This window comes from Anolis carolinensis, chromosome 2 (assembly GCF_035594765.1).
Source record: "Anolis carolinensis isolate JA03-04 chromosome 2, rAnoCar3.1.pri, whole genome shotgun sequence".
NCBI lineage: Eukaryota > Metazoa > Chordata > Lepidosauria > Squamata > Dactyloidae > Anolis > Anolis carolinensis.
The window spans coordinates 303,442,580-303,460,585 of record NC_085842.1 but is presented as its reverse complement, the minus strand read 5'-3'; the positions used below and the strand labels follow the sequence as shown (position 1 = coordinate 303,460,585).

The 18,006-nt window shown below is 43.4% G+C and overlaps 2 protein-coding genes across 6 annotated transcripts in view; one reads left to right on the top strand and one right to left on the bottom strand.

Annotated features, from left to right (window-relative positions):
* nipbl (NIPBL cohesin loading factor) overlaps positions 1-18,006 on the top strand; it is a 205,200-nt gene that overhangs the window by 47,918 nt on the left and 139,276 nt on the right. The gene's annotated exons all lie outside the window — the stretch shown is intronic.
* LOC134296762 (uncharacterized) lies at positions 399-5,674 on the bottom strand. The gene is made up of 2 exons (XM_062972487.1): positions 3,907-5,674; positions 399-678 (listed from the first exon to the last, which is right to left on the bottom strand). The coding sequence occupies exons 1-2, from the start codon at positions 5,452-5,454 to the stop codon at positions 637-639; spliced, it is 1,590 nt and encodes a 529-aa protein (XP_062828557.1). The 5' UTR covers positions 5,455-5,674; the 3' UTR covers positions 399-636.

The window sequence follows — 18,006 nt, the reverse complement described above, 5'->3', positions numbered from 1 at the left end:
GGGGACTCAGGCAGGCTTCCAACATAGTAACAGGCAAACATTCAATGCTTATATAAACAATGCAGAGCTAGATATAGATCTATAATTATAGACACTAATTTCACATATGCATTTCCCCCTGAAACATTTGCAAATCCCCTCTGTGTGTGTGTGTGTGCATTTCCCCTACAATATTTGCAAGCCACACACACACACACACACACACACACATATATATATATATATTCATATCTATCTAGACATGTCTATAGATATTTGTGTATTCATTTCCCCCCTGTAATATTTGCAAGCCCTATATATAGGTAGGTAAGAATATATTCATATATAGCCAGACATCTCTCTTTATATAGATATGTCAGCTCACCACAGCCGCTCCTGAATGAACACACGAGACTCTCTGTGGTATCACCAGGAACTTTTACTGTAGGAAACATGAACATCAGAAAAGCCAAGAATGGGAGGCTCCGGCCAACCCTCCTTTATATACCCTCCCCCTCATTTGAACAGTCTCTTCCCGCTCAGTAAAACCCCGCGCAAATTCCCCGCCAAGTCCATCAGCCGTTTCTCCTCCGAGTCCTGGGACGCAGGTGTCTTATCAATGTCAGTGACCCTGAAACTCAGAGCCACATCCAGGCTCTAGTAGCAGGGTTCTGACATGGCGTCCTCCTCCCCTTCGTCCTGGAAGGAAAAGATTAAACACAACTATTGTTCTCCGCTGTCTAGAGTTCCTTTATACTTTTTTAACAGGCTGCAATGGAATACCGGGTGTACCTTTCCTAGGTCCTTTGGTAGCCTCAGCTCATAGGTCACTTCGTTTATTCTTTTTGCTACCCTGAATGGCCCTATATAGCGTGGAGCCAATTTCTTGGATGGGAACCCCAATTTCAGGTTTTTTGTGCTCAGCCAAACCAGATCTCCTTCGCCCAATTTGTCCCCCTCTCGGCGCCTACGATCCGCAAAGAGCTTGTACTTCTTTTGTGTTTCCCGCAATGCCTCTACCACGGTTTGCCACCCTTGCTTGATTTTGGCCGGCCATTCCTCGTCGGTCTGGCCCTCCCCTTCCTTCCACTCGGGTAGCCTGGGGAAAGGTGCCACCTCCTGTCCGTATACTATTTCGAATGGGGCACGACCTGTGGCCGAATGTACGGCCCCGTTAAAAGCCATCTCAGCAAACGGAAGAAGGTCCGCCCAATCATCCTGTCTATAATTGGTGTACATCCTTAAGAATTGGCACAGTGTCTGTTGGGTACGTTCGACCCCCCCGTTGGTCGCGGGATGAAAGGCCGAGCTCAGGTTCCTTTCTGCTCCTAACAGCTGTAAGAATTTTCCCCAAAATTTTGCAGTAAATTGGACTCCCCGGTCACTAATTATCTTGTCGGGACACCCATGTAGGCGATATACATGCTTCACATACAAATCAGCAAGTTTTTCAGCTGAAGGGAGTTTTGGCAGAGCCACAAAGTGTGCCTGTTTTGAGAATAGGTCCAATATTGTCCAAATGTATCTGTGGCCTCTGCTGGGGGGTAGTTCGCCTACAAAATCCATGGCTACGCATTCCCATGGCCTCATGGGCTCCACCACCTTCTGCAATAGCCCCTGGGGCTTCCCCGGTGGTGTTTTTCCCTCTGCACATAATTCACACTGCGTGACGTATCCCCTGGCGTCTTTCCTCATTCCGGGCCACCAGCATTGTTTGGCCAACAGTTTAATAGTCCTGGTGGGGCCTAGATGACCCGCACCCTTGTTATCATGGTACTTCCTTAACATTTCTCGTCTTAAACATTCAGGAATATACAATTTCTTATTTACAAACACCAAATCCCCACACAATTCTCCCTTTTCTTTGTTTGTTTGTAACCATTTGTCCATTCCATACGCTCGCTTCAACTCTTCCTCCCATATTTCTCCTCCCCCCGTGGAAATGGCAGTACGTTTGTTTTCTTTGGCCGCTTGTGCTCGAGTTAGTACTGCCAGGCCCCATTGCTTATCAAGAAAAATACTCCCTTCAGATTCCTGAATTCCTCCCCCGTGCTGAGGCATCCGAGAGAGAGCGTCAGCGAGTATATTATGTTTCCCCTGGAAGAATCTGAGTCTGAAATCAAAACGGCTGAAATATTGGGCCCATCTAATTTGCTTCGCTGATAGTTTACGAGGGGATCTTAGATACTGTAAATTTCTATGGTCAGTCCACACCTCAAACGGTGTTCCACTTCCTTCCAGAAAGTGTCTCCAGCACTCTAGTGCTTTTAGAATCGCTAAGGCTTCTCTCTCCCAAATCGGCCAGTTTTTTTCTGTATCGCTAAACTTTTTTGACAGATAGCCACATGGCTTCAGGTTCCCCCCCTCGTCTTTCTGTAGCAGAACTGCCCCATATGCCCGGTCTGACGCATCGCAATGTAATACAAAGGCTTTAGACATATCAGGGTGCTGTAGGACAGGCTCCTCAGTAAAACGCTTTTTAAGGGCTTCGAAAGCTTCCTGGCATTCTATTGTCCAGGTCAGTTTGGCCCCTGGGGCCTTCACTTTGGCTGTTTCTCCCCTACCTTTAGTCTTTAACAAATCCGTTAATGGCAAAGTGAGGCGCGCAAAGTCCTTGATAAATGTTCTATAGAAGTTTGCGAACCCTAGGAAGGATTGCAGCTGCTTCCGTGTTTTGGGGGCTTCCCACCCCCTCACGTCTTCTACCTTCGCAGGGTCCATCGCCACTCCCTGGGAGGAAATCCTATACCCCAGAAAGTCTATCTGGTCTTTATTGAACTCGCACTTGGCAAGCTTCGCATACAGTTTTGCTTCTCTCAACTTTTGCAGGACTTCCCTGACTAGTTCTATGTGTTGCTCCTTAGTCCGAGATACTAACAATATGTCATCTAAAAAAACAAAGACTCCCTTGTACAACAATGGATGCAACACTTCGTTGATTAATTGCATGAACGCGGCGCCTCCGCCGCACAAACCGAAAGGGAGCACACGATAATTGAATAATCCGAATGCACAGGAGAAGGCCGTCTTCCACCTGTCCTCTGGTTTAATCTGCAATTTATGGTACGCTTCAATTAAGTCCAATTTAGTGAATATCTGTCCCTCCGATAACTGGGCGATCAAGTCCTTCACTAAAGGTAGGGGGTATTTATTTCCAGAACTGATTGCATTCAGGCCCCTGTAGTCAATGCAGAGCCTCAGCGTTTGGTCCTTTTTGCGCCTGAACAACACAGGCGCCCCTAGAGGGGAATTTGAAGGCTCTATGAAACCCCTCGCTAGGTTTTTATCAATGTATTTTCTCAGTTCCTCCTTTTCCCTAGCCGACATTGGGTATATTTTTGCCTTAGGAAGCTCTGCTCCTGGGACTAGCTCTATCTTCACTTCAACTCTCCGCTTCGGTGGGAAACTGTCTGCTTCCTTCTCATCAAATACGTCCACAAAATCCCGATACTCTGGGGGTAATTTATCTGCCAGTTCTGCTATCCTGATAGAGTCTTCCTCCCCCCTTTTCCCCGGCTCCCTTTCCACTTCCTGGCTCCCTCCTTCCAACTTCATCCTGAAGATCATGCTCTTATCCTCCCAGTTGATTTGCGGGTTGGCCTGCCCCAGCCATGGCATGCCTAGTATAACATTATAGCTGGCTATTTGTGATATCACAAATGACACCTTTCCTTCCCAACTCCCTATCTTACACTTTACATCTTCGGCACTGTACTTAGCTAATGATCCCGATGCTGTGGATCCGTCCAACTGCGAAAAAGCTATTGGGGATTCTAGGTTCGTTCTTTCGCATCCCAATCCCTCGGCTAATTCAGGGGAGATGATGTTCCTGGAACATCCACAATCCACAAATGCTTTGCAGGTTGCTTGTTTGCTGCCACTTTCCAGCTGAATGGGGACCACTATCATGGCTTTGTCCTGACTTACCAACCCCCCCGAGTGGTGCCTCATCGGTGGTTCTTCCTCAGCGCGTTTCCCTGCCACGGCTCTTGGTTTGGGCGGGCCTCCGCCTTCCCCTTTTCTCTGCCAGCACTCGGCAGCCCTGTGGCCCAAACGGCCGCACACGAAGCAGCCCCTCCTGCTGGTGCTCACGTTCCCTGTCGGCTCCGTTCTCCTCCCGGCTGGGGTTGATCCCTCCTTCCGGCTCCCCTCTTTCATCTGCGGCCGCTGCTGTAGCCCTCCTCGGTGCCTCCTCGCCTGGGCCAGCGATGTCTCGATGCGCCCCGCCAGCTGAATCCATCCGCGCAGTGTGTCAGGCTCATCACGATGCACCGCCCAGGAGAGGATCTCCCGCCTGAGCCCCTCTTTGAAGAGTTCTATCTTGGTCACTGCAGACCATTCCGGCACCTTTTCAGCGAGGCATTGGAACTCCTCCGCATACTCCGATACCGACCTCTGCCCCTGGGAGACGGTCTTCAACTCCTCCCTCGCCCGGATCTGCTCCAGTGGATCTCGGAAACGGGTCTCCAGGGCCCCCATAAAGCGTCGGAGTGACCCCAGACATGGGTCGCGCCGCGCGTGTAGTTGAACGTACCAGCTGGCCGCTCCCCTCTTCAACACTGCACCAATGGCCCGTACCCGGCTGGATTCCGTTCTAAAAGTGTGGGCATTGTCCTCCATATAGCCCCTCACCGTGGTCAGGAAAAAATCCAGTTCAGAGGACTCTCCCCCAAACTCGATCCTTAGTTCCTCTCGTCTCGGTAGGGGTCCCTGTGGTGGCAATCCCCAATTCTCCGCCCGTCGCAAGCCCCCTTGCGGGCCAGTGGGCCCCGCTGCTGCTTCCCTTTGTCCTGTGCCACGCCCGGCATTCGCCAGGGGCACCAGGGTCTCAGTTGGGAGCGTAGCCGGGATTCTCGGAGGCTTTTCCCCTTCGTCGTCACTCTCCTCCACCCGCGTCAGGCTCGTTTGGATCTTGGGCCGGGCACCGGGCTCCTTTCGCATTTCCCTTCCCTTCGGTGCTGGGAGGTCTGCAAAGCCCTGGCTGCTTCCCATGCTCACGTCCCACATTGAGCTAGCCCGGAGTTCCCTTCCTCGCTCCGGCTCCGCCAAAACCGCCAGGCGCTCCATCGCCCTCGACATCACTGCCAGGGTGGTCTCCATCGCCGACATCCTCTCCTCCAGAAACACCATCTTTTGCGGGCCTGGGGAAGGTGAACCTTCCTCTCCTCCGGTGCTATCTCCCCGCACCACTCCGCGCCTCTGGGTTACCCCATTTGGCTGGGCATAAGCGGTGGATGACGCCAGGGCCGCCAGCTGGTGGAACTCAGCGTCCGTCTCGGGAGTGGCCCTTTCCGACCTTCCTCCTCCGGCGCCCAAGAGCTCTTCATCCTCCACTTGCATGTTACACCTCACCGCTACAGCGGGATGGTGTCCGTATTCTTGGCTTAGTGTCAGCTCACCACAGCCGCTCCTGAATGAACACACGAGACTCTCTGTGGTATCACCAGGAACTTTTACTGTAGGAAACATGAACATCAGAAAAGCCAAGAATGGGAGGCTCCGGCCAACCCTCCTTTATATACCCTCCCCCTCATTTGAACAGTCTCTTCCCGCTCAGTAAAACCCCGCGCAAATTCCCCGCCAAGTCCATCAGCCGTTTCTCCTCCGAGTCCTGGGACGCAGGTGTCTTATCAATGTCAGTGACCCTGAAACTCAGAGCCACATCCAGGCTCTAGTAGCAGGGTTCTGACAGATATTTGCAGAGACTTGCAAACATATGAGGGTACATTCATATATAAAAATAATGTATATGTATGGCTACAGATACACAGGTACATGGATCTATATGTATAAAAGATTTGCAAAGACCTGCAAACATATGAGGGCAAATTCATATATAAAATTAATGTATATAGGTATATACACATATAAAGGTAGATAGAGATTGCAAAAGTTTGCAAGGGGTTAATGCCTATATATCTGTAAGAGAGTTTAACAAATATTTCAAGAGAAAATGCTTTCATAAGATTAGTGAATATATATTTTTCTTCTTCCTTACTTGCAAGGGTGTCTTTCTCTTTGCAAAACATTCCCTTGATTACGAGCGATGGAGGCTTTGCAAAAGAAAACACACTGGTAGGGAGAAGAGAGAAATAGATCACATATTGCAAGCAATAGCCTGCAGGCTCTGTTGCTGGCCTTGACCATGACCCAATTATAAGACGGGGAGGCTTTTTCATCTCATAAATAAGGGCTGAAAAACTTGGCTTATCTTCGAGTATATACGGTATTTAAAATACCATATATACTCGAGTATAAGCTGAGTTTTCAGCCCTTTTTATAATGAGAAGACGGGAAAGCTTGGAGAAGATGCTGCTGCTGGGGAAAATAGAAGGAAAAAGAAAGAGGGGCCGACCAAGGGCAAGATGGATGGATGGTATCCTTGAAGTGGCTGGCTTGATCTTGAAGGAGCTGGGGGTGGCGACAGTGGACAGGAAGCTCTGGCGTTGGTCCATGAGGCTGGTCCATGAGGCTACGAAGAGTCGGAAGCAACTGAATGAATAAACAACAACAAGGCATGTACTAACATGGCCAGATCCAGTGTCCCAAGGAATGGGCACAGCTGGTGCACAAGTTTTAAATGTGCAAAGACAGTCCTGTACACTGCAGAAACCTGGGCTTCCAGGTTTAACGCCAAATCCAAGAATACCCGCAAACTGAAGACCTGTGTCTTGGGGGAGGGGGGTAGCCCCATCTAGCATAGACTGGATCCCTAGTCCCTGATTTGCCTTCCAACTGACCAGGAGACCTCTGTCTTTTCTGGATTAAGTTTCAGTTTGTTTGCCCTCATCTAGTCCGTTATATTTGACAGTGGCTTTGCATGTATATTGATGGTGCTATACAAGTGATACAGTGTTTTGCTACAAGACCTAAATACAGTAGAATCTCACTTATCCAACATTCTGGATTATCCAACGCATTTTTGTAGTCAATGTTTTCAATGCATTGTGATATTTGGGTGCTAAATTAGTAAATACAGTAATTACTACATAGCATTAATGTGTAATGAACTACTTTTTCTGTCAAATTTGTTGTATAACATGATGTTTTCGTGCTTAATTTGTAAAATTATAACCTATTTTGATGTTTAATAGTCTTTTTCTTAATCTTTCCTTATTATCCAACATGTTCGCTTATCCAACGTTCTGCCGGCCCGTTTATGTTGGATAAATGAGAATTTTTGTCCCAAAGGGGCCATTTTTCATACTATTTTTGTGTATTAGTTAAGTCCAGGGGTCCTCAAACTTTTTAAGTAGAGAGCCGTTTCAGTCCCTCAGACTGTTGGGGGGCCGGACTATGATGAAATAGTCCAAAATTAGGATTCTAGTTGTTGTGTGCCTTCAAGTCGTTTCAGACTTAAGTTAACCGTAAGTCTAAAGTTTAGGACAGGGGCCAGGTAAATGACCTTGGAGGTCCGCATCCGGCCCATGGGCCTTAGTTTGGCGGCCCCTGGTTAAGTCCATGTCTTCTCTAATCTGAACATACACTGTCTTTAGATCTTTAGTTTGTTAACTAATAGAAATGTTAATTGTTCTGTAACTGATTTCAGATCCCCTGGTTTTAGTGGGAAGAAATATGGGTATTTTAATGAAAGAATCATTAGTCCCCTAATATCGGAATAATTCCTTTTACTAGCCCCCTAGATATTAAAAGTTGCAATATAAACTGTTGCTCTTATATTCTTGTATTGGAATGAATACTGTGTTCATTCATTCTTTAGTTAGCTTTATTAGAGCTAATCTGAAACATTTAAAAAATATAAGATGCAAGCTCTCTGAGAACCCCCTTCCTGATTGGTTGTTCAAGGTACCATAAGGAAGGAAAGAAGGCATATGCTACTTTCTGGTTCTGAGAATCTCAGCTACTCTAACTTCATTTGATATAATTTTGATTTTGCTAATTATGCGAATGGTAGGTTCAAGGTGGGAAAAGCTCAGGTGGAACTTTATAAATTCATATTACATCCTTTATTTATTTATTTATTTATTATTCAGACTTATATGTCGCCACTCACCTAGGACTTGGGGCGGCTTACAAGAAGAGGCTAAAATCAACAGTTTAAAAACATCTTAAAAACATCTTAAAACATCCTAAAACCACCTTTTAAAACATCAGTAACAGAACTCAAAAGCCTGCCGAAAGAGGTGTGTCTTACATGCTTTTAATGTTCACATTTCTGACGACTGCTTATAGAAAGAGTTATGAGAATTCTCAGCAGTTAAGCAATTGAAGTCCAATAATATCAAAATAGAAAATACGTTTTGCTGAGATTAAATGAGCATAGAATGATTAAACCTAAATCTAGGTAAATAAAAAGTTCATCGTTATGCTGAAAAGGCTTCAGCTGACAGCAACATTTTACATGTGAGTCACCATAATAATAAAAATGACTGGTTATCAAAATGTAAGTACAGTGCACTTCAGGGATCTAGTTGTTGGGGGAGTGTCATCCATATAGCTAAAAACAACTAAATATTGTGAAATAATTATGAAATTATAGTGAAAATACTCAGTCTTGGAAAAGTTGCAGTCTGTTACATTGAAATTCCATATAGTGCTAAGATTCTAAGTATGAATGGTTATTTTTGCCATACAAATTATATCTTTTTTGTAATTTGAGGTGTTTTACTACTTTTGATTTGGATACTTACTTATTTACTTACTTAGGTGATCCCTCGTAGATCGAGGATGATGGTCCTCCAGTTTTGGAGTCTTGGGGGTGGGTCTGTAGGTGGCTAAAGAGACCTATTCTGGATCTGTATATTCTCCCGCAGTGGATACATCTGTTTCCAGGTGGAAGACGGTCCCGGTCAGGGTTGGCTTGATGCGCTTTCCTCTTAGCGTGTTTCTCCTTTAAGCCCTCAATTCATGCCTCTTTGAATTCTGGTCACAGCTGACCTCCAGCTAGAGCACTAAGGGCAGGGCTTCCCAGTTCTCAGTGTCTATGCCACAGTTTTTAAGGTTGGCTCTAAGCCCAACGTTAAATCTCTTTTCCTGTCCACCAACATTCCGTTTCCTGTTTTTGAGTTGGGAGTAGAGTAACTGCTTTCGGCGACTGTGATCGGGCATTCGGACACTGTGGCCAGTCCAGTGGCCTAGGAGCATGGCTTCAATGCTGATGGTCTTTGCTTCTTCCAGCACACTGACATTTGTTCGCCTGTCTTCCCAAGAGATTTGCAGGATTTTTCGGAGACAACGCTGATGGAATCGCTCCAGGAGTTGAGTGTGATGTAGAATCATAGAGTTGGAAAGAGACCTCATTGGCCATCCAATCCAAACCCCTTCTAAGAAGCAGGAAAATCACATTCAAAGTACCCCTGACGTCCGTAGAGAGTGCACGTTTTGCATGCGTATAGCAGGGTTGGGAGGACAATGGCTTTATAAACAATCATCCTCGTATCTCTACAGATGTCCCAATCCTCAAACACTCTCTGCTTCATTCGGAAAAATGCTGCACTCGCAGAGCTCAGGCAGTGTTGTATTTCAGTGTCAATGTTTTTTTTTTTGTGGAGAGGTGACTGCCAAGGTAGCGGAAATGGTCAACATTTTCTAATGTTACACCATTAAGCTATATTTCTGGCCTTGCGGAGGGAGTGGCTGGTGCCTGCTGGAAGAGCAATTTGGTTTTCTCGATGTTCAGTGAGAGGCCGAGCTTCTCGTATGCTTCTGCAAAGGTGTTTAGAGTGGCTTGCAAGTCGTCTTCTGAATGTGCACAGACTATGTTGTCATCGGCATATTAGAGTTCTATAACAGATGCGGTTGTGACCTTGGTTTAGCTTTCAGTCTGCTGAGGTTAAATAGCTTTCCATCTGTCCAGTAGATGATTTCCACTCTGGTGGGAAGCTTCCCATCAACAAGATGAAGTATCATAGCGATGAAGATGGAAAATAAGGTTGGGGCAATGACACATCCCTGTTTGACACCTGATTCCACCTTAAATGGGTCACTTTGGGAACCATTGCTGTCCAAGACCGTTGCCATCATGTCATCGTGGAGTAGCTGCAGGATGCTCACAAATTTGTCAGTGCATCCGATTTTTTGGAGGATGGTCCAGAGAGCACTGCAATTCACTGTGTTGAATGCCTTTGAAAGGTCAATTAATGCCATGTACAGAAGTTGATTTTGTTCCCTGCATTTTTCTTGGAGCTGTCGTGCAGTGAAGATTATGTCTACTGTTCCTCTGAGGGGTGGAAGCCGTTCTGGGATTCTGGGAGGGTGTCTTCAGAGACAGGTAGAAGGCGGTTTGCAAGGATTCTTGCGAGGATTTTCCCAGCGGAGGTTAGAAGGGAGATACCGCAATAGTTTCCGCAATCTGTTCTATCTCCTTTCTTGAAAAGGGTAATGATCCTTGAGGTCTGCTGGGATTTTCTCGGTCACGCACACTTTTTCAATGAACTCGTGAAGTTGTTGTATCAGCTCAGGTCCACCCTCTTTGAAGATTTCAGCAGTGATCCCCATCAGGTCCGCTGGCTTTGTTATTTTTTTGATGGCATTGCTGACTTCTTCCAAACTAGGCAGTGCTGCAAGCTCATCCCTGGTTTATTGTTGCGGGATTTGTGAGAGGGCCTCTTTGGCCACATTGGAGCTGCGATTCAGCAGGTTCTGGTAGTGCTCTTTCCAACGTAGTGCAATTGATCTTTTGTCCTTCAGAAGTTTGGTTCCATCTGATGAGTGTAGAGGCTGTATGCCATGGTTTCTTGGTCCGTAGATGATCTTTGTGGCTTTGAAAAATCCCTGAGCATCATGGGTATCTGCAAAATATTGGATTTCTTCAGCCTTCTTTGTCGACCAGATGTTCTTGAGTTCTCTGGTCCTCCTTTGGACCTCAGCTTTTGCACTGGCATAGATCTTTTTCTTAGCAGCACAGTTGTTGTCTCTCTGCCATGTTTGGAAGGCTTTCCTTTTCTTATCAATTAACTCTTTGGACCTCTTTGTCATTTTCATCAAACCAGTCTTGATGTTTCATAGTTTAATATCGATGGTTTCTTTGCAACTGTGATGATGGAGGTCTTTGTTCCAATGTTCCTCAATGTTTTTGAGGTGTTCTATGGGTAGATGATCCTTGAGTGTTGTTTGGAGAAGGGCTCATTTGGAGGGCTTCTGAAGGGCTTGGGTGTTAATTTTGCGCCTTATTTTTCTTCCTTGGAGTCTGCGTTTGGGGGCGATCTTGATAGCCATTGTGGATCGGATTAACCTGTGGTCCATCCAGCAGTCATCAGCACCTGTCATGGCTCTTGTGAAAGACAGTGTCTTATATTAATTTTTGCTCCCAAAGATGCACTAGGTCAGGGGATATCTTATTTTTTCATGAAGAAGAATTCACATCTATGGTACATACATTTACTGATTTTGCATGCTAAGGTGTTCTGTTCAGTGGGCATGCTTCCAAACAAAATCTTTGCTACGTCTTACTTTCAGGGGAGGCCTTATATTTAGCAATTCAGCAAAACCTCTACTAGGTCTTATTTTCAGAGGATGTCTTATTTTTGGGGAAACAGGGTAGCTGATATATTTCTAATATCACATGTTACAAGTTTTATGGGAAACAGAGTTGCTGCTTTAACTTTACATACTTCTTGATGAATCTTTAATTTAGTAGGATAATGATGAGGATAAAGGAAACAAGGTATAGTTGCTCTTCAATCACTGATAAATTCCCATATTGCTTTCTACTACTTTTGTTAGCATGAACACAATGTATGACTAAAGAATCAATGACAGTAGTGGCTAAATAAACAGCAGCTTTCTGGATTGTCTCAAGATGACTTTGTGTAGCCAAAGGGTGTGTGCAAGCATGTGTAAACGCTTTGTCCAGTTTTTCTGCTGCTTTAGTTAGTGCCCTTTTAAACAATTTTTGTTACATACTGGTGGCTTGAGCCTCTGTGTATCGATTAGATTGCAGAGTAAATATTTTTTGGGATTTTTTAATGCTTGTTCTCAGTCCATGGAAGACATTCTTACCTTCCAATCTCATGAATAAACAGAAAATTTCATCATACCTTCATAATGTTTGCACCAATATCCTCTACTAAAGCTCACAGTGGCAGAGGTGCAAGAATCCAGTGAAAGTGGAAAGGGTATGAACACAGTGGAGGTGGGTGCAAGTCTTCCTGGAGGGCTCCTCAGGCTTGTAAAGTAGGTAACTGGGAAGCTCCCCAAAAGAGTGGGAGCATGAAGAATGTGCACTTGGTGATGTGTCCAGCAACCACTATCCCCAGCCACTATGTATACAGTACATTCACACAGCAGTTCCTCATTTCAAGTGGAGGAGGCCGATGAACTATTGTTGTGACTGCCAACTCTGTCCTGAAGCCTGTGCACATTCTTGCAACAGTCCGGCACTTCTGCAGGAGGGGCGGGATGAGTAATCACTGCAGCTTGGAATAAGCCCCCATTGAACCACTCCTGAAGCCTGGGAATCCACTGTGTGCAACCCCCTATGCTTCTGCAAGAGGGGAAGAATAATGTGTGTATGTATATGTGCCTTCAAGTTGCCTTGATTTATGATGACTCCGTTAATTTTCTTGGGGTTTTTGTGGGGGCTTTTTTGCTCAAGGAATACTCAGAGGTAGGTTTGTTCTTTTCTCTGAAATATAGCTTACAGTATCTGGTTGATCATCTCCCATCCAAGTGCTTCACTTCCAAGATCAGACAGAATCTGATGTGGGGAATGATCTAATTCTACAACCCAGTATAGCATATTTTGAACTCAGAGTAATACATTTTCTTCGCATTGAAATTTATTTTGTAAATATTGGTAAATCTGAATAATTTTTAAAAGTCAAGAGTTTGCTTAATAGGAAGTGAAATTAAGTTAAGTATTTGCAACTGACATTTTGTAATGGCCATAGTTTAAATTGTCTCATTGTTCTTTAAGGTCTTACTAGTCTCGTTAACTAATTTTATAGACCTTCTTGTGTTAAAATATCTGAAATGAATGTATTAATGTTGTTGTAAATAGAAAATTGTACTAATTTGGTCATCTGTATTCTAAATTTAGTTCTGGATACATGCCAAAATAAGTAATGCTACAGTGTTTTCCCCAAAATAAGACAGTGTCTTATATTAATTTTTGTTCCCAAAGATGCTCTAGGTCTTATTTTCAGGGGATGTCTTATTTTTCCATGAAGAAGAATTCACATTTATTGTTGAACAAAAAATGAACATTTATTATATACTGTACAGTAGTTGTCATCACAAACCAGCATAACCAGACAAACTGTGAATCCTATCAAGAATTTATTGTTACTACCATTATTTCCATGTACAACACTCTATGGTACGTACATTTACCAATCCTGCATGCTCTGGTGTTCTGTTTGGCGGGCATGCTTCCAAACACAAACGGTGCTAGGTCTTACTTTCGGGGAGGCCTTATATTTAGCAATTCAGCAAAACCTCTACTAGGTTTTCTAGGGATGTCTTATTTTAGGGGAAACAGGGTAACTCCTATGATGGTTCTTAAATGTGATACTTTGAAAAGTGTTTTCACTTGTTTGTTTCAGTATCTACCTGAGCTTGCCAGTTTTTCCTGCATTTTGTAGGGATAGATGATACTATCATAGTTGCAAGAGATTTAGGTTTTAGATATGCATATATTTAGAGATATATGTATTTTAAAAGATATGAATTTGGCACCATCAGGCATGTTTACTTACCTAAAGCAGTGGTTCTCAACCTATGGGTCCCCAGGTGTTTTGGCCTACAACTCCCAGAAATCCCAACCAATTTACCAGCTGTTGGGATTTTTGGGAATTGAAGGCCAAAATATCTGGGGACCCACAGGTTGAGAACCACTGAACTAAAGCATTCAGTTGATTAATTTCCTGGTAAAAGTACACTGGGTCTGTAGCTTCTGACTGAGCTCAGTCTGCACTTAAAGCCCTAAAGAGCTTGGGACCTCGAGACTTATAAGTCTGTAAAGTTCACTAACTTTGAATTTCATGGTATAAAGAAGACATTCTGGAAAATTTTTATCAGGTAATTGCTGAAGTGGTAAATGTGATAAAATGCACTATACAGAGAATAAAAAATTAGGAGTATAAAAAGTATATATAGAGACAGAGAAAAAAAAGTACTTGCTTTATTTTCCTTAGTGTAAATACAGTATGACTCCTATATCCGTAGTATCTGTTTTACATCCAACAAAATACATCTTTAGGCATTTTCTAGGTCCTCCAGAGTTACATATTTATTTATCAAGTCAGAAGTGAATTGAGAATACAGTTATAATTTATAGAAAAACCACGAAGTTAAAAACTTGGCATTATACTAATTTTCCTTTGACCAGAAGCTGGCCACTTTGAGTGCCTCTGGTGTCGCTGTAAGAAGGTCCTCCATTGTGTGCATGTGACAGGGCTCAGACTACATTGTAGTAAGTGGTCTGTGATTTGCTCTTTTTCACACTCGCATGTCGTGAATTCCACTTTATTAGCCAGATTTCTTAAAGTTAGCTCTGTATCTTGTGGTGCCAGAGCACAGTCTGTTCAGCACCTTCCAAGTCACCTAGGCTTCCAGAGAGACTCTGGTATTGTTGGATCAGAAGTTCTTCTTTTCGATAGGCCTTACTATTATTATAGGTAGTTTCACATATCCATGTGAAGTCTGAGAATGCATGCCTGTGGATACTCTTTAACAAACAAATGCTTTTTTAATCCAATTTGTGTTGTTTGTTGGTATGACTCTTTACATTGAAAAATCTTGAAAACAGTTTTAGTAGCACAATTCTGTGAATACTTATAATAAAATCAATTTTGTTCATTAGGGCTTATTCCAGGTTTGTTTTGGATTGTGGCCATATATTTAACTGAATAGGCTTTGGTTTTCTTCTACACATGCACACTGTACGTACACACTTCCCCTTTTTGTCTTTTTATTATACCGTACAATATTTTGGATTCTAGAAAATACCCAGAAAATAGTTCATTCTGTTCTTACAATGGATTCTTTTTCCTCCTTCAACTATATCTTGGATACAGGAATTCCTACCCAGTTTCTATCTTATCTGGCTTATTCTGGTCTCACTTTGTTCTTTTCTCTTACATTCATTTGCTAGAAATGTACACTTCAGTGTTGCAGTGTAGTTTATCTGTTCTGATTATCTTGAGCAGGCTGGATTCCTCTGCCACAAGGGGGCAGATTTCTCTTTCAGATCAAAAGAGCCTTCAAAACAGGTGCAATGCTTGACAATTGTAAGGATGCCCAGCCAACTCAGAAAACAGGCAGCTGAGACTATAATTTCATGGGAAGTGTTACAGAAGGGTTCAAAATTCTTTCTTGATTGTGCCTCCTTATGAAGACAGTGCCAATAGGAATTCATGGATGTAGACTGAAAAGTGTGAGGACAAACATTTTTCCCATTTCCCCTCCAAGAACTTTTTTTTTAAACTTTCTAACTTAGAAATACACATACAATTCTTTCCTTCCTTCCTTTCTTTGAAATGCTCCTTCAGACAAGGTTCTAGATACATACAATGCAAGTAATAGAATAGTATGAATGTTTTTGTATAAGTGTCTACATAAATTGTTGTTGCTGCTATGTGGCTTCAATTTGCGTCTAATTTATGGCAACTCAATTACAAGTTTTTCTTGGTAAGATTTGTTCAGAAGGCATTTGACTTTGACTCTCCCTGAGGCTGAGAGAGTGAATTTTGCCCAAGATCATTCAGTGAATTTCCATAGCTGAATTGTGATTCGAACTCTGATTCCAGAATCATCCCCAAAGTTGCAGCATACTGCCTCTCGTCTATATAATTAGAGAATAATATGTTAGAGATATATCACAAAGATGAATGTCTGCCACCAAAGAGATACTGCCATTTTCATGAGAGCATCCAGAGGGCCTTCATTGCTTGATAGTATATTATGTGTTTAGCATTTGAACCTTCAGTTGTTTACATCATTACCTAAGCCTTAACATTGAGTCTTTTGAATTCCTACAATACAATGCTTGTGGCTACAGTGATGCATGTCTAAGCTATGTGTTTTCTGAACTATTTTGACATCATCTACCTTTCTGCTTTTTCAAATTATAAGCATTTATCTATTTTGTTAAATATTCTTTAAAAATTCAATTCTTATTTAGGATTTTCTTGGACTTATACAGAGCATATATGGGTGTCCTACATGATCTGATGAATTGCAGATGTGATTCAGCTTTTGATTTCTTTAACTTAATTATATATCTGATATATCCTGGATACATTATATTATTATATGAATGACTGTGATTCAATAATGGCAAGAGTTTTTTTGGGGAGGAGTTAACCACTAGCTCTCTATATAGCTTCAGCTCACGTTCCTGGAGCATGAAGAATAGGAGCATGACTAACAGGAAAGCCCAACATGTATTTTGCTTGAGTGGAATAGACCAGGGCTTCTTAAACTTTTTCCACTTGCAATCCCTTTCTGCCTAATACATTTTTACGCTCTCTCAGAATGAGTTTAGGCACATGAAGTCAAAAACATTAACAAGGGTAAAAGGAAACACAAGGAAAAGGCAGGGCCACTGTTTAAAGAAGATGGGAAAATACTGACGGGATGGAGAAAAGACTACTATTCAACAGCTTCTTTGCCTTTGTCTTTTCTCAGGTTTTCAACCTGAGAAAAATGGAATAGATATTGCAGTAGGGGGAATGCAGCACATAATAAGTAATTAGATAGTACAGGAATACATGGCTGCTCTAAATCAGTCCAAGTCTGCAGGTACAGATGAATTGCATCCGAGGATATTACTGGACAGACGTAATCTCAGAACCACTGGCAATCTGAGAATTCCTGGAGAATAGGAGAAGTCCCAGCAGACTGGACCAAGGCAAAATAGGGGAAAAAAGAGAATGCCTTACATCTACTTGTTGTGGTCATTATTATTATTATTATTATTATTATTATTATTATTATTATTATCATTTATAGGCCACCCTATCTTCCTGGGGGGACTCGGGGCGATTTCCAAGCAAAAAGGCAAACATTCAATGCCTTGGTGATAGACAAACACATAAGTCAAAAACAGTGCAAGGTAACACTATTATAAAACTCATTAGTTACTAAAACACAAAGCTCATAAAAACCAACAATATCACAATACATAGTCTGAATGAAATAATTTAAGATTATTTATGACAACCCGTGGGTCAAGATAAAATTGCCAGCATCCTGGAAGGTTGTCCTTACAATGTTCTATTCCTCTTCCTCTCTGTAGGCTAAAGTGCATAAGTGCGTTTTCAGCAGTTTTTTAAAGAAGAGGAGAGAAGGGGCCATTTTTATTTCTTTGGGGAGTTCCAGAGACGGGTAGTGATCACGGAAAAGGCCCCCTCTCTTGTCCCCACCAGCCATGCTTGAGACAGGGGTGGGACCAAGAGCTGGGTCTCCTCCTTTTACCGCAGTGTGCAAGGTGGTTTATACAGGGAGATGAGGTTTGCCATATAACCTGGACCCGGACCATTTAGGGCTTTATAGGTAACAACCAGCACTTTGTATTTAGCCCGGAAGCAGACCGGTAGCCGGTGGAGCTGCCATAACATGGGAGTGGTTCTCTTCCTATATGGAGCCTGGCTGTCGATCTCTGGACTAGCTGAAGCTTCCAAACTATCTTCAAAGGCAGCCCCACATAGAGAGCACTGCAGTAGTCCAGACGGGATATGACTAAGGCATGGACTACCATGGCCAGATCTGGCATCTCAAGGTACAGGTGCACTTGGCGCACAAGTTTTAATTGTGCAGAGGAGCTCCTGGCCACTGCTGACACCTGAGGTTCCAGGGTCAGTGATGAGTCCAGGATTACCCCTAGACTACGAACCTGCGTCATCAGGGGGAGTGTAACCCTGTCCAACACAGGCTGTAACCCTATACCCTGTTCTGCATTCTGACTGGACCAGGAATACCTCTGTCTTGTCTGGATTTAGTTTCAGCTTGTTAGCCCTCATCCAGTCCATTATTGATGACAGACATCAGTTCAGGACCAGAATGGCATTTTGGTGGAAAGGAATAATAGAGTTAGGTGTCATCTGCATAAATTTGACACTGAAC